Consider the following 24,333-nt stretch of genomic DNA (forward strand, 5'->3'; position numbering starts at 1 on the left):
CAATGGGCAATGCCATGAAAATGTCAACCTTACCATGAAAAAATTTTTTTTTACCAAGGGTTTGTATTATGGTAAAAGCACAGATCTATGGTTCAAATACCCATGTGAGTTCTCTCTTCGAATTTGTAAAGCATTTGTTTAAATTTTTTAGTGCTAGATTTTTCATAGTCAGGTAAGAGCCATTTTCAGGATTGTCACATCCAGAACGCTACACATTCCTCATAAATGGGCACATGAAAACTAAAATGAAGTAACTATTTGATGTTCTTTAAAGAGGCATCCCTTCTCCATTCATTGGGTATTATTTCTTTTATTGCACAGAAATCTTACAAAGTTTGTCTTCTCCCAAAAACGGTGTCCTTTTTTGTCACATCCATAACGCTCATTTTCCTTTTTTTAAATGGACAATGTGTTCATAGACTAGACATTTTTCTGATGTTTAGACTCTATCAACAAGGGTTAAATCAAATATAAACAGATGGTTCAATATATTTCTAACATTTCATTCTCTGAACATTTTATGTAGTCCATAACGCGAAATGTCACGTCCATAACGCGATATGTCTCGTCCATAATGTTGGAATCGCCCTGTTAATAAATTGCATTGTGCCGTTTCTGACTATAGGAATGCATTTTGGAACATATTGCTATTTAAATATAGACTGTCTGAATGGTAACAGGGTTGACATTTTTACAGTATCATTTGATATTAAAAACTTGTACTTGAGGTAGTAAAACTGAAGAGTGCTTCTTAAGAATAGACCTTAATATTATACACATCAGTTTTTATCAGGCTATACAAAACAGAGCAACAGAGTTGACATTTTAAGACTGCACCCGCTGATTACGTAATAAAGTGATAAATTACACAGGGATAGGCCAAAACATAATAACCAATAAATTAAAGCAAACATAACAAAGAAACAGCATAGTCAAAATTCATATCAGCCTTTAAAGACACTGGAGGCACTTGCCCAAACATAACCTACCTTTCCATCTGTCATGCAGGATTACCAAAGTCAAATGAAAACATTCGAGCAGAACGTCGGCGAGATCAACGGCTGGATGGATCGTGCCGAGGAAACGCTGGATGAGATGGAAAGCCAGGGCTGCATCGAGCATGTTATTAAGGTCTTCACTGGCACACACAATGAGCTCCTGACATCCAATTTCCATTGAGTACTAAAGATTGTTTAATGCAAGCTAACTTTTGCTACAAAAGAAATTCATCATTATCCATCTCATCTACCGCTATAATGCTCGCATGCCTCATTAATTTGAAGCAATTTGAAGCAAATATTTTTTAAGATTATGCCATTAGGGAAAACAATACAGACAGATCATAAAAAGTATAGATTTATTATACGAGTCATCAGTGGTCATCATCTATAATATAATTACATTTTGCAAGCATCATTTTTATATCCGTGCATCCCTAATTTAAAAGTTTTTAACTTAATTTTATGTTATCCGCGTGACATTTACATACGGTTTGAATAATTACATTTAATTTCTGTGTAGTTTATTTACGCATGAGATGTTTTATGTCCGGACCACAGTAAAGTTTCCATAAATATATAAAAATTGCATTTATGTGAACTATGCGACTACAGAAAGCGTTAGACAGATTTATATTCTATGCATATTCTGTAAATACTTTGCTAAACTATTTATTGATAAGTGATGTGTTGTACGTGTGTGGACATGGAGCAGGGTTTGCAGAAAGAGCTGGAAGAGGTGAAGGGTAAGGTTGAAGTGGTCCAGGGTCTGGCCGAAGAACTTGTAAAGAACAGAGGGGAACAATGTAAAGCTCAGGTGAAACCCAAGCTGGAACAGATGAACCAGCGCTTTGACATCATCACAAAGAGGATTTTAACAGGACGGGTACGAATATACATCTATACATGTGTATACAGACTGCACGAACTGAGGGGGGGCTGGGGGGATCCAGGACCCCATAAGGCATTTAGGACCCCCTATAGGATATTAAAACAATAATAAAGACAATTTTCAAATATATGAAGATTAGACTACGCAAAGTCATTCTTACATTTTCTCTATTCCGGTCAGGTACTGGTGGGCGGAGTTAATGTAAATACCCTTTGTAAATTGATTTTTGGTTCCGCCCAAGAAAAAAACATCCCATGTAGGGGACCCCCATCAGACACGATTCAATTCAAGCACTGTGTGTATCTCAAATATCAACAGTGTAATAAACACCATGTTATGTCAATATCATTATATGTTTTGATACTCTTCTGCTAAGTGGAACTTTTGTAAACACATCTTTTAACCACATTGTGTTTACTGATAGCTCATTTGATTCGAAAGGAATCAGAGACGGTGTTGTCGTGTAATATTACCCCGCTTAGAAAATAGGATGGTTGCATCATTAGATTTGTATGTATTTCTACTTCTTATTTCTTCCAGGCCTCTTCCCAAGAGTTAGACGAGTACCACAGACAGGCTAATATATGGCTCCAGGTGCTGGACGAGGAGATTAAATTGGGCGAAAGTCTAAAAGAGGAAGATTTCCTGGAGGACGCGGTAAGAAAATACTCTTAATATGTTTCCCAGGCTAAAATTAATTTCAACCGTTGGAACCGTGCGGACCGAGAAAGTCTGAAAGGCCCCCCAAGCCTTATCCTAAAGATTTCACGTCTAGAGAAGAAACGAGTTTCAAGGAATTCAATTTGGTGAAGATGACTAGCATGCACCCTACCGTATTCATTTGCTTTGTTTTTTAACAGGTGCAATTTTTGTAATTAAATGAATGGCCGGATGCATTTGCTATTCACAGACAATCCTCCGACAAATATAGACAGAGAGAGAGAGAGAGAGAGAGACCACTTACACAATCTGCCCATGCTTTGACAGTTTCTTTGTTGATCTAAAGGTGATTTTGTGCATTTGTGTCTTCGCAGGGCATAGATGAGAGGGCACTGAATGAACTGTTTGCCAAAGGAGAAAATCTTCTTAGGAGAACTCCTAGCGGAGAGAAGAAAGAAGCCGTCCGTGAGAAACACAACCTTCTTTATGACAAATATGAAACTTTAAAGGTGATTTTACAGCATGTTGACATATGTCAAGTACACGCTATAAAGAAGTAAAGGCCATGGGAATACTTAAACAAGCTCTTGACAGGGAACATGCTATTTTATTTATAATAACAAATCATTTGCCAAGGTAGGAACAATTGTAAACCATATATTTTTCTTGAACTGAATTCCGTCTTGTTTTTTAAAGTAAAACTTTTTCTTCTTACTCTAAAGGGTAAAGCTTATGCTTGCTTAAAACATAAATCTCACTAATGTGATTTCTTTCTACTTTAGTAATTCTTTTCTTGTCTGAATCTTAAATCTTAATGTTTTATGCACTGCATAACAATGACATTCTTACTAAGTATTTTTATCGAATACTTCATAAATCAGTATACAATAACTTGACAAATAATATAAGAATTAAGTAGGTTTATGGTAAAAACAAGCAAGTAAATCTGTACATGGGGTGAGAAAAATAAACTTGAATAAGGTATTTGAGAAAACTAAATTCAAGTTTATTTTTCTTATTGTTTTTACCATAAACTTACTTCAATCTTATATTATTTTACATAGGACAAGACTAAATATCTTGGGTCACTTTTCTTGTCGAGTAATTGTATATTGATTTAACGTTTTCGATATTTTTACTAAAAACAAGACAGAAATGCTTAGTTAGAATGTTGTTTTTTGCAGTGTGCAGTTTTGCTTCTCTGTATCTGCATCTTGTTGTAATAATTACATAAATATATAATACAAAGTGCTTTTTATTGTATTTGGGCAATTCCATGCAAATGTCAACCTTTGCAAATTCAAGCTTTTATCAAAGGTTTTCATACAGATGTCAGTATTTGGTGGTTTCAAACCCACGTGAAGTCTCTCTTAAAATTTCATATACATTTCAAGTGTTGACTGTAAATGTCACATCCATTACGCTGGAACGGCCCATTTGTTTATATGGTTCTGTATGGTCAATGTGATGTACATAAGTATGTGTAATACAGCATCCTTTGTGAGTTCTAAAACAGCAACATTTCCATCTACCTAAATGTCCCGAAATTAAGTTTCACTGGTCATCTCCAAGTGTATTTCTCCTTTTTTTTTAAGGACGTCAAACTTGTTTAAACCATGTTTTGATAATCCACAGAATCTGAGAGCCCAGAGGAGAAAAAAGGCCTTGGATCTCTCTCAGCATTGGTACCAGTTTTGTAAGAAGACGGACGACATGATGCACTGGCTGGATAAAATTGAGAAGACCTTACGAGAGCTTTCAGATCCCCCTGAGGAACACAGAGTGAAAGTGAGAGCTAAAGATTTTTAGAAAGTTTGCTTCGCTGAGCCCCATATGTTCAAACCTTCCACCAGGGATGTAATTTAGATGCTTCCGAAACTCAGTTTTCCTATCAAATAGCATCAGTTGCTCGAGAGGTCGACTATAAATCTCACAAAATGTCCTTTATTTCATTTCAAACTTCTTTTTTGAACTGTTTACTTGATGTACTTTATTTGCTTGCACAGATATTTCAATCCAGCATTTTTAAGCATATTTTCAAAAGTCGACTTGGGTTACTTTGTCCGTCAGGTGATCAGTTCTGAGATTGAACAGCAGCGTCCGAAGTTGGAGGACTTGCGCGAACTGGGCACCGTGCTTTCGGACGGTGGAGCTTTTAAGCTTGTAGAGCCACGCCTACTTCCTGTCAATAAACGATGGGCGGAGCTTGACGTTAAATTCACTCAAGTGCGGCAGAAAAATGTAAGTCTGCCCTTATCGATCAAAACAAAAATGATCAAAAAAATATATTTTGTTATTCATGAAATAAACAATAAAAGTTTATGTGATTTTTTTTTTCATTTGCATTATCGTTATTGTAAATAAATGCTTATGTACGGTATGTACAGGACCTGCAGGCTCTACTCCAGCGTATCGCTGAAAATGAGGCTTTACTGAATTCTCCCGAGCACTGGTCTGCAGCATTCATCAATGTTTCCCAACAAGAGAAATGCCTAAAGGTGATTCCAGAAACCACATCAAGAAAATTCCCCTAGATTATGAATTAGATTTTGAAGCCAATGCTCCTTTTTCAAAAAATATTTAGTTACATCACTTATCATGTGATGTAGCACTGAAAGGATATTACCGCTTTCATTTGTGACTTGTGATTTAGGAGGTTAAAGGGAATCTGGAGAAACTAGAGACTCCAGTAGTGGATGCTCTGGGCAGGAGCTCAGTTGATCCTTTGCAGAGTCTACAGACCCAAATGCTCAATACCAACTGGGAGAACCTCAAAAAACTTTATCACGACAGACTCACGTAAGACTTGTACACACAAACACATCATTAAAATTATAATGGGGACGCAACTTCTGAGATGATTATAAAATGAAAGTTTCATTAAAGGTCCAATGTGTCATTTTTTGGAGGATCTTTTGACAATATGATCTATTGAAATGCAATACGATATACATAACTATGTCTTCAGAGGTGTATAAAGACCTTACATAATGAAGCGTTATGTTTTTATGACCTTAGAGTGAGCTCTTTCTATCTACATACATCACGGGTCCCCTTGCATGGAATTCGCCATGTTGTTTCTACAGTAGCCCTAAACGGACAAACTGTGTTTCATAAAATACGTTATCTCCTTCGGCAAAGAAGCACAAATGTGACGACAGCTTAGTCCTGTGTCAGCCACCGTAGTGCTTCGAAAGGGAGGGGTGGAGTGAGGCGTGGTTTGCCATTCGTAACCTCACCGCTAGAAAACGAAAACTTTTATGCACTGGACCTTTTTCAATAATAAATAATAAGCCCAAAGACCTTATTACAGAATTGAAATGTTAATGGTTTCTTTTCAGTACATTTTTATTCTCACTTACGCAATGTGTGTGATGCTTGTTGCTGTCCAGTCGTCTGGAAAAATGCAGGAAATTCAGCGAGGAGCACAAAGCGCTTGATGATTGGCTGACTGATGCTCAGCGGACAATCCCCAAATATGAACAAGACCCTATAAATAACATGGACCGCCTCAAGGTAATCGTATACAAAACCATTATTTCACATTTACAAGCCTCAGATACAATTAAAGTTTACATAGTATGAACTAAAGGCTCTCATACGTAGTCTTAAAATGCCAGGCACGCCCACTTTAAAAATTGTGTTTTATAATATATCTATTTTTCTGAATAGGTAATAAGTATTATATATTACAGTATATAGCAGATGGCATTGTGTATAATAATACAAAAGAATGTGCACATCACACAAATTGTTATCTGATGTTTATTTGGCAACAGGCTGTGTTAGATTAGCCCGCAACTTTAAATCAAATTGTCCGCCGTCACATTCACTCTCGCAGGAGCTGCAGGATGCTTTAGAGAAACAAGAAGCTTCAGTTAAGGGCCTGAATACTCTAGGGACGGACTTGAGTCCACAGTGCAGCAAGGACGACAGGGATCACATTAAACAGCAACTCGCCTCCATCAACTCCCGCTGGGCCAAAGTGTCCAACCAGCTCACTGAGATTAAGAGACGGTTAGTACGGATCCATGACTTATTAATGCGCGAGCTCCTGGTGAGAACGTCAAAGAGGTTTGAATATTTTACCATAATTCAATTTGAGCACCTAATCGCCCTTTTATGTCCGTATCTAAAGGAATGCATATACAGTATATATTTTACTGTGGGTTTCAGGTCGGCGGGGGCGAAGGTCATCCTGGCCGAGCTAAATGAAGACATGGGAGACTTTCAGTCTTGGCTGGATGAGGCAGAGACCGTGGTGGCGCTTCCCGTGGAACCAGGTCACAAGGAACAGCTCAGTACGACCTTGGAAAAAGTGAAGGTAACAATTACTTGCTTAGGAAGTCTCCCGTGAGATAGATCACCAAACGTGAGTCACGATGGAGAAAACGTAATAATTCATACGTCTGCGTGGAAATCTCCAGGCCCGAGTGGTGGAACTGCCGAGCAGGAAACAAATGCTTCATCAGATCACCAGCAAAGGCTCATCTCTACCCAGCGATAAAGCCAAACCGCTGGAGAAACATCTGAAGCTTATCAACATGCGATGGGCCAAGGTAATCCTGTAGTCTCTCGTTTTCAACTCGTGGATTTTGCTGGACCTTGGTGTGTCCATCACTAGGATTGTTTATGCCAACAGTCTAATGAAGGCATTATCATTAAATAGTTACATTTTAGAGTTAATTTGAAGTTGAAAGGAGTTCATGTTCTTGAAAATGCCCTTGTTTGTGTTCTTCTCTGCTCCATAGGTGTCCACCGATCTCCCCCAGAAGCAACGCCAAATCGAAGATCTTCTCAGAGATTTGTATTTGTATCAGGAGCAGCTTTCCAAGATCTCCAGCTGGGCGTCCACTACGAGGAATCAGCTTGAGAAGTCTCCCGATGCTGTAGATCACAAGGTCATGATATAGCACATACGTACACTAAAAACTGCAGGGACATATTTGGTGTTGTTGGAAAGGTTCAGGGCTGCTGGTTTGATCCCTTCAAAAAGTTAATTAAATCGCATTTGTGCCCCTGAGAAAGATATTTCGGGTCGCTCCAAAAGGACTCATCCTGTGAGACACATCGCCGAGTCCGATGGCATAGATTTGTTCTAGCACTGTTTGTTGAACAATAACTAAGCATTGTATTTTATGCCAGGGCTGGCGCAAAATGACCGGAGGCGCGCCAGACGAAGGCAAAAAAAAACCTGACGTATGAACAGCTTCTTGCATCATGACGCGATTATAATGAATCATCTTTATGCGTTAAACATTCACGTGTAACGAAAACTAGCTAGTGTGATCTGAGCAGGTGAACTTCATATGACGAGTCAAAAGATGCTCCTTATGTTTCTCCCCGCAACATGTGTTTATTGGCACTGTGAGTGTAGCCCATGCCATTTATTTAAGCAAATCCAACAAAATACAATAAACTTTTTACAATACAGCTTTTGCGCAGAGGTTGACAAAATGTTTTTAAAAGCAAATCTTTATCTTAATAATAATAATAATGAAATATTTTTTTATGAGCTCTAATATTCAAATACAGTATTATTGAGAAAACAATCTGTTTTATTTTATTTTCAACATTATTTTCAAACAATTAGTAGGTAAATATAGTTTTTTAATTACAAATATTTGTTTTTATTTATTTCCTATTTATTCCTATTAATCACAATTCATGTCATATTAAAATAAATAAAGATTTTGCTTTTTTTAATGGGAGGCGCCATCTAAAATCTTGCCTAGGGCACCAACAGAGGCTGGGCCGGCCCTGATTTTTATTCAGGAGGTCGTTTCATTCTGGGAACTACTGAGAATATTAATACCCAATTTTTCATACAAATATTGTTAAAATAACAAAACCGATACCCTGTATTTTTTGGACCTCAAATACTGCAAAGAAAACAAGTTCATAGTCACTAAGTTCAACAGTAATATTTGTATAAGAAATTTCACAAATTATAATTTTTTTATGTATCACAGTTTTCATGTCAGTCTTTCACATTGCTGTTGCATGAATTTGTCATTCCTGAGATTTGATCTAGTTGAAATCCAACAGACTGGACTGAAATACATCTAGAAATCATTATTAAATGAAAATGGTGTCTTAAATTTCCATTGCTTTATTTAATGTTGGTACTTTGTCTCAGACGTTTGTTCTGATATTACTTCATTACAATAAAAATACACATAAATGAAAGGATTTGTTGACAAGCAGTATGCTATAAAACTGTTGTGGACAGTTTTACTTTGCAAATTTGAGCATCTTTGACTTTGGCATCTTTGAGACAGCTTTCGTAACTCATTTCTAAGCGCACAAACATTTACATTTATGTATTTGGCACACGCTTTTATCCAAAGTTATTTACATTGCAATAAACTAAAAAATTCCTAACTCTGTGCAATTGCCCTGGGATCGAACCTACGACCTTGGCATTGCTAGTGCTATGCTCTTACCACCGAGTAAAAACTGAGCAATAAAAGACCTCTCTTCTGTCATTTCTCATTACAACAGGTAAAACTCATCGATAATTCTGCATCAATTTTTGCAACAGACCTGTGGGGCCTATTTAAAGATTTGGAAAACCTAAGTTTTATTAGCTAAATTGACTGCGACTTTAAAGTTAACATCCCACTTTGATGGATTTTTTACTCCTATTTTAAAAGTCAGTTTTGACCTTTTCAAAGACCCGTTGCTTTGCCAGCCGAAGTCCCGAGACTGAAAAATTGTGTTATTAATTGGTGTCACAAAGTCATTGGTCTCTTTTTGCACAGTTTCTCATACAGTATTTGTACTGCGAGATGACACAGGCTGTCTATTTAATTTAGATCCCGGCCTCGTCTTCCCATCAGGCGTTGGGTTTAGCCTCCCTAGACGTTGAGCTAATAGGTTCAGGAAGTCATTTATTCTTTCACTTACCGAGATTATCAAAGAACAGGACAGCTGTATTTGTGTGATTTTGAGTTGTTTGCGGCTTCCCCGGTCTGATCTTTTCATCACAACAATGAACAGTTGGTCAATTTCGGCACTACTGCATGCTGGGACAGATGTACTATTGTTTTAAGTAAAACTGTGATTTTAATGTATAAAAATGAATATTACGTCACTCGAGTATGTATTCTAAAAACACAATGCACGCTACCTAATGCACATAATGTAATGTGTTAGTCCCAACATAGAGTTAGATACTAGCGATGCTTTTCTTTTTAACGAAGGTTTAGTGTTTTATTTTTGTAGATTGAGGAGGATGTAAAGGAGAAGAAGCCGGTAGTCGAAACAATCCTGTCGAAGGAGAGACCACCATCACAACCGGAGAAGGTGTCAAATACATCACGATGCATCTGAGATACGACTAGAATACTACACAAATGATGTGATTTTCACAAAATTAGAATAATGGCACACAACTTCAGATCATTGGACATATATATTTCAGGGGCAGTACGACGGGCTCAGTGCAGATTGGACATCCATTCAGGTTCACCTCAAGGACTGGAAAGACAAATGTCAGCTTGCAGGTATGACAATATGTAATGACGACTGAATCAACAATATGCCGTTACTGTAAAAGTCATTGCTTATGCTGGCTTTGATGTAGTGTTTGGTTTGAAAGATCTGAATGTGAGACGATATTTTCCAGCCACAACTTTGACCGGCAGTGCTGCGGGAGATGTAGCCCTCAACAAATTTAACAAATCCTGGGCGGAGATAAACGATTGGCTGTCTCTTCTGGATCACATGGTGCAGACACAGAAAGTGACAGTCGGAGATCTTGATGAGATCAAAGAGATGACAGCAAAACTCAAGGTCAGACTTTGACGTCATCATGCTTTTATTTGATTTAAATGTAGAAAAGTACAGCTAAAAAACATTAGATTTATTCTTTAAATTAAATCAATTCTAATCCCAAGGCACATGGTGCGTGCAATTTAAGGGAAGGAGAGAAATGTTTTTAACTTTTAAAAGTGTACAGTATTATATAGATGACTTTAAAAGCTAACAGGCTTAAGCTCAAAGCCACCGATATTTATTTGGATTTCATATAGAAATCCTTTTTCCGTGTCTCCCTAAACTCGCCATAATAATAAACATGTAACCATATATATATAGTGGCTCATAAAACCTCCACACAAAGTAATTTTGTCATCCCTGACAGTCATCCCTTCAAGACATGGAGCAGAAATGCCCTCAGCTGAACAAACAAATCACTGCAGCCCAGAACCTGAAGAACAAAACCAATAACCCTGAAGCACGGGCGGCCATTACAGACCAGAGTAAGTCAGCTCTGACAGTACTTATTCTTATTCATGGTCAGTAATACATCTTAGGTGATATCTCGACAGCATTTTAGCGTTATGAAGTGTCTTTCATTGCAATAAAAAGCAAACAATGCGTGTTTCCAAGTAGTCTCAAAGTCATTGTTTATAACACACAATAATATAAGCACAGCTGATAATAAACATGATGCTATCGAACAGTACGGTGAGTTTGGGGGTGAATGGAGATGACTGTGAAAAATGACTAAATTCTTCAGATTCGATTTCGATACTCGGGCCTTTCGGTAAATCAACTTTTTGAATAAGTCATCTTTTGTTGTAAGTTGAAAAATTACAGGCGCACTGGGAAGACTCCCACACCAAACTGACGGACAGGGTCCTTCAACTTCAGAACATGCATCAAGATTCCAGCGATTGGCTGGAGGCCAGGAAAAGAGTGGAACCTCTCATTAAGAAAGCAAATGACAAACTAGAGGGCCGGAAGAAAGTGTCTCACGGCGCTGATGATTTAAAAGGCCAAAATTCCGATGTCAAGGTAATGAAAAGTCAACCAATGTAATACTCATTTCAAGACCATGAGAGAAAAAAAATCAGCTGTTAAATTAGCTTATCAATACTGTTTGATTGAATTCATTGATATATATAAATAAATAATATATGTGTTTTTATATTACAGCAACTTTCTAAGGATATACAGCAATGGCAAGCTCAGTTGAATGTCACCAATGAGCTGGCAAACAAACTGCTCACTCTCTACGTAGACGATGACACCAGCAAAGTGAAACAAATGACCGAGAGCATGAATCTGGCATGGGCCAACATCAAAAAGCAGTGAGCTTGTTTGTAAAAGTTCACTTAAACTTGACAGACTGTCCTATAACAATAAGCATTTGTTGAAAGACCTAAATAGACCAAATAAACCGTATTTATGTAACTGTTATATTGGGTGATGCTACCAAATGCGAACAGTCGGATTCCACGCTCTTTATTATTCGCAGAAAAGTTCGTTATTTTTGCGTAAGTGACGAAAAAAACAGAAACGTGTCCGGACCCATCAAACAATAGGTGTCAATAAGCTCTTCATGGACACAACTTGTGTGGAAGACGCGATTGACGTGTGTTCAAAACAATCGCGCACCCGCAAGTTGGCATCTATACGCATCTTTACATTGACTTTGTATGTAATTTACGCTGATTCGCGTTTGGTGTGAACCGGCTATTTAGGATTATGCTGGGTTCACACCAAACGTGAACAATCGTGTTCTACGCTCTATAAGACTCGCGGGAAACGTACATCATTTTAGCGTGAAAGACGCAACCTGACAAATATTTTCAACCTTCAAGGAAGCGATATTGACGCACATTCGCGGCAACCGGGCCACCCAATGCGCGTCATTCGCACCGCCCTGCTACGAGTTCGCGTCTATACACATCTTTGCATTGACTTTGTATGAAATTTACTCGCGCAAAATACTTAATTCGCGTTTGGTGTGAACCCAGTGTTAGAGTCTGAAAATAAAGTCAAAACATAACCCCATATGAGGAAATGTTTAAGGTTTACATCTGATGTCATTTGATGTGCCAATTAAACCATCATTTAAGTTATTGAATAACCATATTAACTGCAGATGTGAAGGTACATAAATATAATCACTTTGTTCTCATGAAGAAATATCTCTTTGTTCTAACAGCAATGTCATTTTCTTTTCAGTGTGGGGGATAAGGAGGCAGATTTGGAAGCCGGACTTCGAAAACTGCAGCATTTCTATCTGGATCTGGAGAAATTCCTTAACTGGCTCACTGAGGCAGAAACTACAGCCAATGTTTTACAGGACGCCACGTTTAAAGAGGGACTTCTGGAAAATCCTGCCACGGTGCGACACTTACTGGAGCAATGGCAGGTGTGTTAGCAGTACAGTAGGCCTACCACATGACATCCTAAAACAAATCAGTTCATCTTAAACACCATCTTAAGAAAAGGCGCTTTAGAAATTCCTCATAGTACCTTCATCCATAATAATCTGGTATAGATAAATAAAATTGGCAGATCCCCTAAAGACATTCTTTTGACTCTATTGTATAAAAAGATAAATGATATAAACTGTACAATTAGTTGGCGCTTTGGGGGGACACAAACATCACCAATAACATAACTGAGAAGAAAATATTGCTGAACTGAAATATTCCGATCACCATTTCTTGGGAAACACAAGCATTAAAGTGCTATTTATTAGGGCGGATGATGAGACTGACGAGTCTATTATCCGGGTCGCCCGCTTCTTACTGGTATTGGAGTTATTTGCACTTGGCAATGGTGCAGAGATGCAGCTAAATATGAAGAGGCTGACAAAGATGTGGGATATAAAGAGAAGCCTCTGTTCTTCTAGAGACCAGCACTGACCCAGTCTTCTCTAGCGGGTGCCCACTCTCGCCACAAACAACAGGCCCAGTGTGCCTCTGCGACTGTGTAGACACATGGTGACAGAATTCATTTTCTCGCTCTCGTCAGCACGATGTCCTTTTCTTCATCGCTCCCATTCTGCTTTATTTACATCCACATGGTGAGGAATCGAGGTATCTTCGCTAAAGACAGTCAGTTTAGGATTCGTTTGATGTCTCTCGATCGCTGGAAATGTTACACAGGAAGACGTACCATATTAAGGTTGGAACTGGACTGTCAGCTTTGGGTTTCTTTTAACTTTGTTTGACAGACGCTTTGGATGGATGTGTTTAGATTGTGTCAGGGCAACGGATGAAATTGTTGTACGTAATTGCAAATGACTAGAATAATACAATAGTTTAATTTAGTAACAATTTAGGTTCACAGTCATTTGATGTACAGTAATTTTATAGAATTAAATTAAATGTATACATGTATAAAATATTTACTGTACATGTATAAATGTTTGAATATAATTCCACATAACAATACTTAAACAAGAATTTTGTCTTCATATAAACAGTTATATAATGTACAGCAATTTAATATACAGTTATTTCCCCTTAAACCCTATAAAATGAATTATAAAATAAATCACACACATTTAATTAATATATATAAATAATACATAAATTGAAGCACCATTGTGTACATTCTCCTAGTACTGAAAATAAAAAATATAATAAAGTATTTTGTTGTAAATAGTTACATTTGAAAATAAAACAATAATAATTTAAATAATATATATTTAAACAGCATTGTTTTCATTGTTCTAGTACTACAAGAAAGTCATTATTGTATTATATTATTATTATATTATATTATATAATTTGTCCTAATTTCGTTTTTGTAATTATATGCATTACTAAATAGGCATTTATTAAATATATGAATAAAACCTTTAAATCACACATTGTGTTTTTACGAGAGATTTGCTATTTCAGAAGCTCTTTCTATTTGATTTGAGTTTTTCCACCGTAAACTCTATTTCAATGAGGTCATTAAGGCTGCATGCTTAATTATAAGATAAACAGCAAAAGCTATTTTAGATTAAGCAGAACATGTTACACCCCAGGACCTGTCAACAATAGTAATTTATTTCAGTAGTTCACAACTACCCCTGTTAGTTACAACAAACATCAAGAAAATGCAAAGAAAGCGGTTCTGTTGTTGAATTTTATCCTGGTGTCTGCCGTTACTTCATGTCTGGACGTCTGAATCTAAGATCTCTCGTAATCCTCACAGGATCTGCAAGCGGAGATTGATGGCCACGGGGAGATGTATCATTCATTAGATGAAAACGGACAGCGTATCGTGTCGTCTCTGGAGGGGACGGATAATGCAGTGGTGCTACAGAAACGTCTGGATGACGTGGGACAGAGGTGGCACGAGCTGTGTAATAAAGTTATGAGTATAAGGTAAGGCCGATTAATCATCTAAATCTAACTTGGAGAAGTCCAAACTGAGCGGAAACAGGCTGTGAAAAATGCTTTGATCCCACAAGCTTGCGTAATAGTATTCGTAGAACATTGCATTTATTTTACTTTATATTTAAAATATAGGTCTGGTTATTTTTAGAGGTGCTTGCTAAGGCAAACATGACTTCCATTGCTCATACTTACAGGATATATTAAACTTGGAAGCGTAGTTTGTTCCTCACCATGAGAACAGTAGCGCACCTATTACTTTTCTGTCACATTTTAGCCTGATGGAAGATAAAATGTGATAAAGTGGCTGCATCTAGTGACCAATATATAACAGAAACAACATCCAATGCACAACATGTATGTACTGTATGTGTGTGTAGCTATGTATACTGTATATAGGCCTGCATAGGCTCGCAAACTCTATTTATCTTTTTTATTTCTATTAAATCATAAATTTGTATTCCCACTTGTGCGACAACACGTGTTGTTATATTAGAAAACATTTTGTTTGACTACAACATAATCTGTAATCCTTTTACCTGTGTCTGACTACATGGCTGTTGAATGCCAATTCAAGTGTCAAATCTATAAAAGCACTTGTACATTTTAAGGATGAGCTGGTCAAATAATGCTCTTGCATATTCATATAAAAGGTTTCATTTCTCATAGACTCAATAACATGTTATGCATTCTCTACATTGAACAGCAAAGTGACTGTGCCCTCTGGGGGTCTCTGTCGGTACAGCATTTGAAATATTGAGATCTTTACACGGTTCCTTCATGTTCCTCAGACCGTACCTGGACACAGGCGTGGACCAGTGGAAACACATGCACATGTCCTTACAAGAGCTGCTCAACTGGCTGCAGCTAAAGAGGGAGGAGCTAGAACATCAGAAGCCAGTAGGGGGCGACGTGCCCCCCGTGCACCAACAGCTCATCACGCACAAGGTGAGGCTACGGCACGTGCCTTTCGCCCCTTCTTGAAGGCGTGAGAAATTGCACTCAGGATGATTTATGCTTTCGGTATTCATCGTCGACAGGGTCTGTTCTTGTTAAATATTTAAACAGATGGAGATGATATCTTGCGTAGGAGAGGTGCAAAATCCCAAGTCTCCTTGGATGCTTGTGCGGACCAATTAACATCTGCTAATGACCATCAGCTGTCAGGGGTCTACTGAAAACAGGATGCGGTCGCAGAGGAGCTCGTGTAATGAGTCACGCCGCTAGACTCCGCACTTGCGGTTAACTGCGAAGTATACCGGCATACGTGGACGAGCTGCGAAGAAAGTCTCATCTAAAGTGTAATTGAAACATTTGGATTTAAATAACAAACTGCTAAAAAAACGTGTGTTGTTTTAGGTGTCAGCGCAATGATTCCAACCACGGTTATGTGAACGCACCCCAGGGGGGCTTTAGCAGGTTCCAAAGGGGGGGTTCTTGAAACGATTTTAATTGTGTCAACAAAGCATCCATTACAGCTTTAAAATTAAAATATTAGGGGTGTCAGAAGATTTAAATAATCTAAAGCAATTAATACCGTGTAATTAACGGCTTAACACATTGGGCTACTTTTTAAACAAAATGAAATGTGAATGTTGGTCAAATTGTGGATAGTGGAGTGTGTGTATGTGTGTATCATTACAGAGCACACACAAGCTATTTCTGCCCCGAACATTTTTTTTATGAAACTAACATCAAGCTAAATGCATTTACAAATGAACCGATTCTGTGTTTTCAAACTGCTTTATTTTGAGGGGTAGCAATTTGTAACGATGTTCATTTTTCATTCAACTTAATTCAATAAAATTTCTCAATCTTCCACTGTTGCAAAGCAGATCTACAGACAGTAGATGCACGCTAATGGAAAACATTTAAGAAAACAGGAAAATTATGAAATATTTTAAAAGGGACACACATTACAGTGATTGTTAAACCCCAAAGCCATCGTTTACTACTTTATCACTTTTATCCGCGGAACACAAAAGATATTTTGATGAAAGTTGGCCTGGCCCCCATTCACTTCTATTGTGTGGACACAAAACCAACGCAAGTGAATGGGGGCCAGTTAACAACATTCTTCAAAATATCTCTGCGGATATAAAGGCTTGAGCGCGAAAAAGGATTTGAGAATTTTTTAAATGTGAAAATCAACTGAAGGTTTAAAAAGTGTGAGCTTACATATTATAATGTAGGGACTTCGCCATCGTTGTGATGTTAAGTACTGTTGAAAACAACTCCTTGTGCTTCAAAGGGCTTCAGACGAGAGCTGGGTGCCAAAGAACCTGTGATCAATGGAACGCTTGACAATGTGAAAACCTTTCTTTCTGAGATGCCTCGTGAGGGGATCAAACACAGGCCTGGTCAAAAGGGTATGAAATCTTTAATCCATACACATACAATTCAGTTTTGGTCCAGGAGGGCCACTGTCCTCCAGAGTTTAGATCCAGCCTCCTGTACTTTTCAAGCATTCCTAATCATAGACTTAAATTGTGGCTGCATGGATCGAATGTTAACGTACCCGCCATATTAAGGAGATCAAGACCGCCCCATTAACATACTACCAGTAAATGGGGGTAGATGTGTTTTTACTGGATAGAAAGCACAGCAACGTTTACATTTCGAACTCAATTTCATTGCTTTTTTACAATTCCTTATGGCAAATAATTTTCTGAAAATAACTTAAAACTGAACTTAAAGAGAGTTAATTCTGCAGCGGAGTAGCCCACCAGGAGCGCAGTTCAATACAATGTGCTGAATACTATAAACCACAGATGTTATGACCTGTTCTTGACTTCTCGCCTTCTGCATAGATGTAAGCCCAGAAGAGAGAGTTCAAAACGTGAGCCGGATACTGCGTAAGGAGGTGGATGATGTATCTGTGCGATGGAAGAATCTGGGTGTAGCTACCGTTGACTGGCAGCAACAGCTGGAGTTAGCATTGGAGAGGCTGATGGAGCTCCAGGATGCCCAGGATCAGCTTGACTTAAAGCTTCGCCACGCTGAATCCGTGAAGAATTCTTGGAAGCCTGTTGGCGATGTGATCGTGGATGATCTTCAAAACCACATTGATAGAGTAAAGGTCTGCATCCTGTGTTCACTTGCCGTACAAAAGAGCACAATGACGTCACAGCATCAATATATCGAGCCAGAACATCTGTTTTTTCTTAAGGATTTGGGATAAAATAGATAAAGGATTTTTGTGTTTTTCCAGGCGTTCCAAGAGGAGATTGTTCCCATTCAGGATAATGTAAATCAGGTCAACCAATTGGCCTCCACATTTAGACCTCCCGACATTCAGCTCTCTCAAGATAACCTGAGCAGAATCAATGACCTCAACATGAGATGGAGACTTCTTCAGGTATCCATCCCTGCTCTCCATATCATGCATAAGTGTAATTACAATATCATTTAAAAAGATAAAACGTTCAAGTGAGGTCTCAGATTAAGTTCCTGATTTCGTTTTTTGCAAACTGTTTAGAAAAATGTTCATGTCACCAATAGATGCAACAAGCATGCTCAGAGGAAAAAATCCATCCTTTAAAGGTCCCCAAATGTAGTCATTTTACAACATGAAATATAAATCCACAGAATGTGTCTATGAAGTTTTAGCTCAGAATACACCACATATCTTGTAATATACTATGCCCTTCATGTCCATTTTTCCTCTGAGGAAAATTTCTGAGCGAATGCACTTTGCGTCGCACTTTACAACATGCACATTGTTTTTATACGTGACAATTTACGTCATGACAAACGCATCATATAAAAAATGAAAACATGAGTGAATGCACTTTGCGTAGTTCTGTACACACACTCATGACAGTTAAAACAACATTCGAAAGTGCATTTTCTGGATAAGGGGGGCTTTAAGACATCAAAGTTTTTACAAAAGAGCCCGAAAGGGTAGGATTTAATAAAAACAACAAGACGGATGCAGTTTTCCAAACCTGAGAACATAGTTTAAAATATGTCTTTGAGGTTACCGGAATATCTTTATTGTGTATGTTTCATAACTATTGCTAACCCCTTTTTTATTTTGTTCAATTCTCCCCCATTCATTCTTCAAAAATTAAAATGTAAGATCTCCATTGAAGAACATCTGACTCAGCTGACCACAGCCTATAGGGATTTAGGACCCCAGTCTCAAAATTTCTTACATGGTAAGCGTGTCTTTGTGGTTCTGATTTATAAAATGCAACTGTCATGTCGCTCGTATTACTGCAACAGTAGCATGTGCATGAAATAAACAGACAAATAAAACCACTCAATAAGGACTTCCACTTTAAATATAATGTAGCATGACATAATGTAATGGACTTTGTGTAATGGAGTTTACATAAAATGTTGTGTCTGAATAGAAAAAAGGCTTTCAGAGAAAACTATGAGGTAACTCGAATGTGTTTCTATTTCTGTGAACAGCATCTGTTGGAAGTCCTCTGGAACGCTCTATTTCACCCAACAATGTCCCCTACTACATCAAGTAAGTCTTCTCTATCTCACTTCACATGTAAATTCGTTCAAGGTCCACACTGAATTAAGAAATGTAATTTAATTCGGATGCTACGCAAGCGCCGCGAGTAACTGCTGATGGCACACAACAAAAAAAGTGATTTTCTGTGACCTTTATTCCGAACGGAGATCTCAACCTGTAAAATGTGTGCAGAATAATCTAAGATGATAAATCAGCCTCTGCCGACAAAGTGACTTGTCAAAACACGGAGAGGTCTGCATCAGATATGGTTTGAAAGTTCTGCACGTACTGTAAATACATTACAGCAAGGGTCCTCTGGTAGTGAGTGCAAACTAAAAACACATATTTTGCTGGTTTGTTCTGACAGGCTTATAGACAGCAGGGAAAGCAATAGTAAATGTAAATAACTACATAATTATCAACTTTAAAAGGATGGAGAGAATGCTTGTCATGTCTTCTATTGCCCACTATCATTTTTTATGCAAATTCACTATAGACTGTTTCAAGGCCTTATCTTCCGTTACACATTCGCAAACAATAGAGTGCCTGTACATTATTTCTGATAACAAACCAAAAGAAACCGAGAAGAACCGTTTCTTGGCTAAACTTGTCTCTCCATAACTATGTCAAATTAATATCAACATAAATAAAATAAAATTGAAATATTATATATTCATATATAGTTATATTATGAGTCACAAACACAGGTCAGAAGTTAACTGGAGTCCAGTCTGATGAAACGGTCAAATGACATTAAAGCAACATCACATGATCATAATAGCTAAACTCTAACTCACCTTGTTTTGAGGAAACCATTTCTAACCATCTAATGATCTGCATGTGAGCAACAGTTAATGATCAACTGTTTAATGGAAAGTATGTAAACCAATGTGAAACCAATGAGTGTCCCAAAATCATTTTTGTGAGTAGAACTACAGAGCAGATTCAGAGTCTGTAATTACTACTACTTGTACTGATTGGAAAACATCACATTGGAATTTGCAATTTGGGCTGTTTTTAAGAAGTTAACAAAGTAACAAGATGGCAGGATGTGTGCAGAGAGAGAGAGAGAGAGAGAGAGAGGTCCTATGTATCCTGGTCCTATGCATCCTTCTGCATTCCTGAAATACCTCGCCCAATCAGATTTGAGGACCGGAAAAACAGTAACACCTTTCAGCCGGGATTTTAGGACTGGAACTAAGCGTTGTATACGTAGTAAAAACATTGCTGTATGTTTTTTTTTTCATCTCTTGAAAACGCTTAACCTGGAGATTTTACATTTATGTGACATATCCAAGGCTTTAAAATGATGCCAGTTGTGTAGTTGCTATAAAGTAACATTTAAAAGTATTCGCTGTAGGTCACTTTTGGAATAAACGCATCTACCAAATGCATAACAGTAAGTGTTAACAATTAACATATTTATAAACGTACCCAAGAATGATTCTTACCCATAAAATCAATTGCATTCAAAACTGTAACAAACTGACCGAATTATTACATGTGATGTTAATCACATTTTATTTCTAGTCAAGGCAACACTGATGCCTCGTAAAATGGGAGAACTGTACTTTGGCACCAGCTTTTGTCTGTGGATAAATAGCCCAACTATCCCACCCTACCTCTAATAGCCCTCCCCATTAAGACAGTAAATACTGATGCTTTTCAAACCCATGTCTGCGAACCAAAACCTAGTGTCCTTTCTACCTAGGCAGCTTTATAGGTGAGTTTGAAGATTTGATTCCCATATTTTGAGGGGGAATTGGCAAGGTTATTTTAGTTTAACTGAAATTAAATCTTTGAAAGCATTTCTGTTTCTTGAAATAAAATAAAATATGGGCCTGAAAATTACATAAACGAATTGCAATTTTAAAGTTGCCTCAGCAATAAAATAAAATACATTAAAAGCACTAAAATTATAACAGTGAACCAAAACTAAATTAAAAATGTATTAATCTTATAAAAAATAATAAAAGCATATTACAATGTTGCTAATTATTTAACTAAAATTAACATAATAATAAAAACAACTCACTTAATACAACTCAAATCAAAACTATAATAGCTATGCGCATTTCACAATTTGGGATTCACGAACTTGCAAAAACCGTGTTGTAAAGATTGTATATTTTTAGCATCTCAGGTTATTCCGATTTTCACATCACGCCGACATTAAAGCATAGAACCCGTGTCCACAAGTTCAATGGGGCACATTTTGGCCCTTAAAAGCCGTGTTTGTTTTTTCCATTTAAGCGATTTTGGAAATTGTTAGCATCTCTGATTTTTTATTGAACGACTTCGTGCATCGTAGAAGCTTCCAAACCTTTTATTCGAGTATCTTGGCACAGTGGGCGCATCGAAGGTTCGACTCGATTAATATTAACGACCGCAAGCGTTCAAAACGGCACGATTATTGTTGGATTCCAGCGATTCCGTGCGGTTTATTATGCCTTTTGGCCACCACGCAAGCGTTTAAATCCTAACTCGACTGCACCTAGACATGCTGTCTACATAGGCAGCTCGCGATGTCTTTGAGACACAGCCTGTAAACGAGTGAGCGAGGGGGAAGGGAGCAGGAGGAAAAGCTCCGCCTCGTCTGAGCCGCTCCGGCTGAGGGAGATCGCTGGGAAGTCGGATGCTTTTTCGCTCGTAGAGAGGGAGCACCGCGAAGGTGATTCGCCCAAAACAACGTCGAGCCACCGGGATATTAAGTCAAACGCATTGGATACGGCGCTCGTCGAGAATCGACATGAGGGAGAACTTGCGAAAGTAAGTGCAATGCCAACGCGAAGAAATGTCGGCTCGCGCTAGCGGAGGACGCCGGAGGAGTTCAGCGATCCTCCATATGCCGTATAGGCGCTGTTTCTTTCCTTGTCTTGTTGTCACGAAAGCCCAAGCAGGTGCTTGTTCATATATATTCCGGGAGCAGATGCGTCCTCGTATTTCTGCGTCTTGGCGACGTGCACGTCGATCATTTGTTTGTTTTCTATCACCAAACACCCGAATGCATCGCCCGTGCCATTCTCGCCTAACGCAATGTTTGTGGGGTAACATTTATAACGAGGTTGGCCTTTAAATCTTCATATCCGCGCGCTCCCATAAGTTAGCATTAAAGTGCACGTTCATAATAGCCCGAAAGCCACACAGAACATCACAACATACTTAGCGCTGCGTTTTCACGCAGACCCACATATTGGAGGTCCATCTCCACCTCCGGTACGTGGGTCTGAATGAAAACGCCGTGTATGCATGAATGCATGCGCGTGTGGGTACCCGGTGCAGTCGGATGCATGCATGCACGTAGGTGGGCATTCCTGGTACGCGTTCAAACCCACATTATCGCTGTACTTCCGCTTGTGGCAGTGCCTTGATGTGCAGGTATGGAGATCTCGGTAGGAAATTTGGCATCGGGCCACTGGCATGCTTCACCGACTCTACCCCTATCTAGGGTGCGCTGGCAGATGGGAAGAAACATCTCTGTTTTGAAACAGCCACCCGGTGTCTCAAACTCTAGTGAGCTGCCTGTGATGCCCAAGAATGCCGCCTAGGTAGGCAGATCTGAGCCTTTTAAAAGGCCGTAATAAAATGATGTGCTTACTCGTCCTTTCAAATACAATCTCCATTGAGCGGCGGACTGAAGCATATGTTTGTTATGCATTGGAATGCATTCAGAAATGCCATGCACGGGGTTAGTCCAAGGTGGCATTTATATTTGGAGAAGCTTGCTGCAGCTCACAAACAATACAATTACTACACATTGAAGTGTTTTGTGCATAAAAGTGTAATATCCTTGCAGTGTGTGAATTTCGACGATGTATTGAGTGTCCATCAATGATTTAATAGTTCCTGATAGGCAGAGTAATAAAAAAATGCAATGGCAGTATCATTGTACTGTGTCAGAGGGTAATGCCATGGTACAGAATTACCAACATGTTAGATAATATAATGCAGTGATATATTAACAGTGTGATATATTATTATGTCTTAAAGTCGTGGTAGGGTGGTACAGCAAGTGTCCAAAAACATGATATCCTGTCCAGGATTACCATGATACTTTCTGTTTGTGATCCTGGTTTGGTTCAGTATGGTTTACATTTAGAGTTACTCTGATTTCTCGCCGTATACTCCTATACTTTGACTTTGCATCGTTTGGGTGTTTAAAAGTTACTTTCAACTAGTTCTTGCGTACGGCTGAAAATCCTTGTACGTGCGTGTTTTATTCCCTGCTTAAACTCTGTAGGGTGTAGATATAATTTATAGTTTTTTGAAGTTTCTCGAGCTCATTAGAATTCTGCAGAGCCACTCGGCTGGCTTAAGCCCCCAAATCACAAAAACATCCTGGCCCATAGCAACTCTCAGAAAAAAAGACTCGCTGGTGCAAATGCATTTCCATTAATGGACTCATTTGGGGTCTCTTGTAACAAAACAAGTGCTTTTGTGAACGTAGAAATTCCTACGTATGAGCTTCAAATGAAGTGGAGATCCACCGCAGACTTAAATATTCAGTACTGCTCATGTACTTCCAAGGTGAGCTTTTGATGTTTGGCAACTAGAAATTAGGTGGGGATTTAATGAGGTTCTTTCAAGAACATTCCCAGAATTCTTTGGGTATGGTTTTGGCACATACACATCCCATGCATATTTTCTCAAGAGATTCCAAAATTGTATGTTGATGAAATAAAAGAAATATTACAGAATCACGTGGGGGAGTTTTATTGATATGAAAAAACATATAGGAATATTGATTGTTGTAAAATAATTGGCACATCTTCTTAGAAGTTACAAATGATCATACGCAGAATACCTAAACTACAGTTAATATTTTGTTGTCTGTTGTCATAAGATAATTTTTTATGTTAAATGACTTCAAGGTCTAACAACCATGCATGCATGTATATGTCATGATCTGTTTTGGATCAGGAAATAGATGGTTGCACTAAATATGCAATATTTTCTAAACGTGCACATTTTGGTTGTTGCGTTGCCTTTTGAGGTTTGTTGGATTCGTTCAAACTTGTGTTTATTTCTTATTTCACGTTTTCTTTTACAGTCATCAGACCCAAACAACATGTTGGGACCACCCAAAGATGGCAGAGCTCTACCTGTCTTTAGGTAATTCACATCTAAAGTGTTTTCTTAACAAATAGTTACATTCCTCAAATTTCGCACCTTCATAAA

The 24,333-nt window shown here is 38.2% G+C and overlaps 1 protein-coding gene across 6 annotated transcripts in view; it reads left to right on the plus strand.

The window, feature by feature from the left end:
- dmd (dystrophin) overlaps positions 1–24,333 on the plus strand; it is a 78,551-nt gene that overhangs the window by 33,008 nt on the left and 21,210 nt on the right. For 4 of the 6 annotated variants that reach the window (XM_079462050.1, XM_079462048.1, XM_079462051.1 and 1 more), the window contains exons 1-2: positions 21,694–21,924; positions 24,206–24,267. In XM_079462050.1, the coding sequence (XP_079318176.1) occupies positions 21,905–21,924; positions 24,206–24,267 (82 nt within the window). In that variant the 5' untranslated portion in view covers positions 21,694–21,904. Of the gene's footprint in view, positions 1–1,008; positions 1,132–1,713; positions 1,885–2,430; positions 2,548–2,924; positions 3,060–4,185; positions 4,339–4,620; positions 4,792–4,937; positions 5,049–5,203; positions 5,350–5,942; positions 6,067–6,391; positions 6,568–6,726; positions 6,875–6,977; positions 7,110–7,301; positions 7,452–9,777; positions 9,859–9,976; positions 10,059–10,180; positions 10,348–10,696; positions 10,815–11,140; positions 11,353–11,493; positions 11,649–12,528; positions 12,719–14,502; positions 14,676–15,475; positions 15,633–16,935; positions 17,054–17,494; positions 17,764–17,895; positions 18,043–18,765; positions 18,845–19,103; positions 19,165–21,693; positions 21,925–24,205; positions 24,268–24,333 lie in introns of those variants that run through there. The other 2 variants (XM_079462047.1, XM_079462046.1) reach the window with 1 other exon arrangement.

This window comes from Barbatula barbatula (assembly GCF_947034865.1).
Source record: "Barbatula barbatula genome assembly, chromosome: 8".
NCBI lineage: Eukaryota > Metazoa > Chordata > Actinopteri > Cypriniformes > Nemacheilidae > Barbatula > Barbatula barbatula.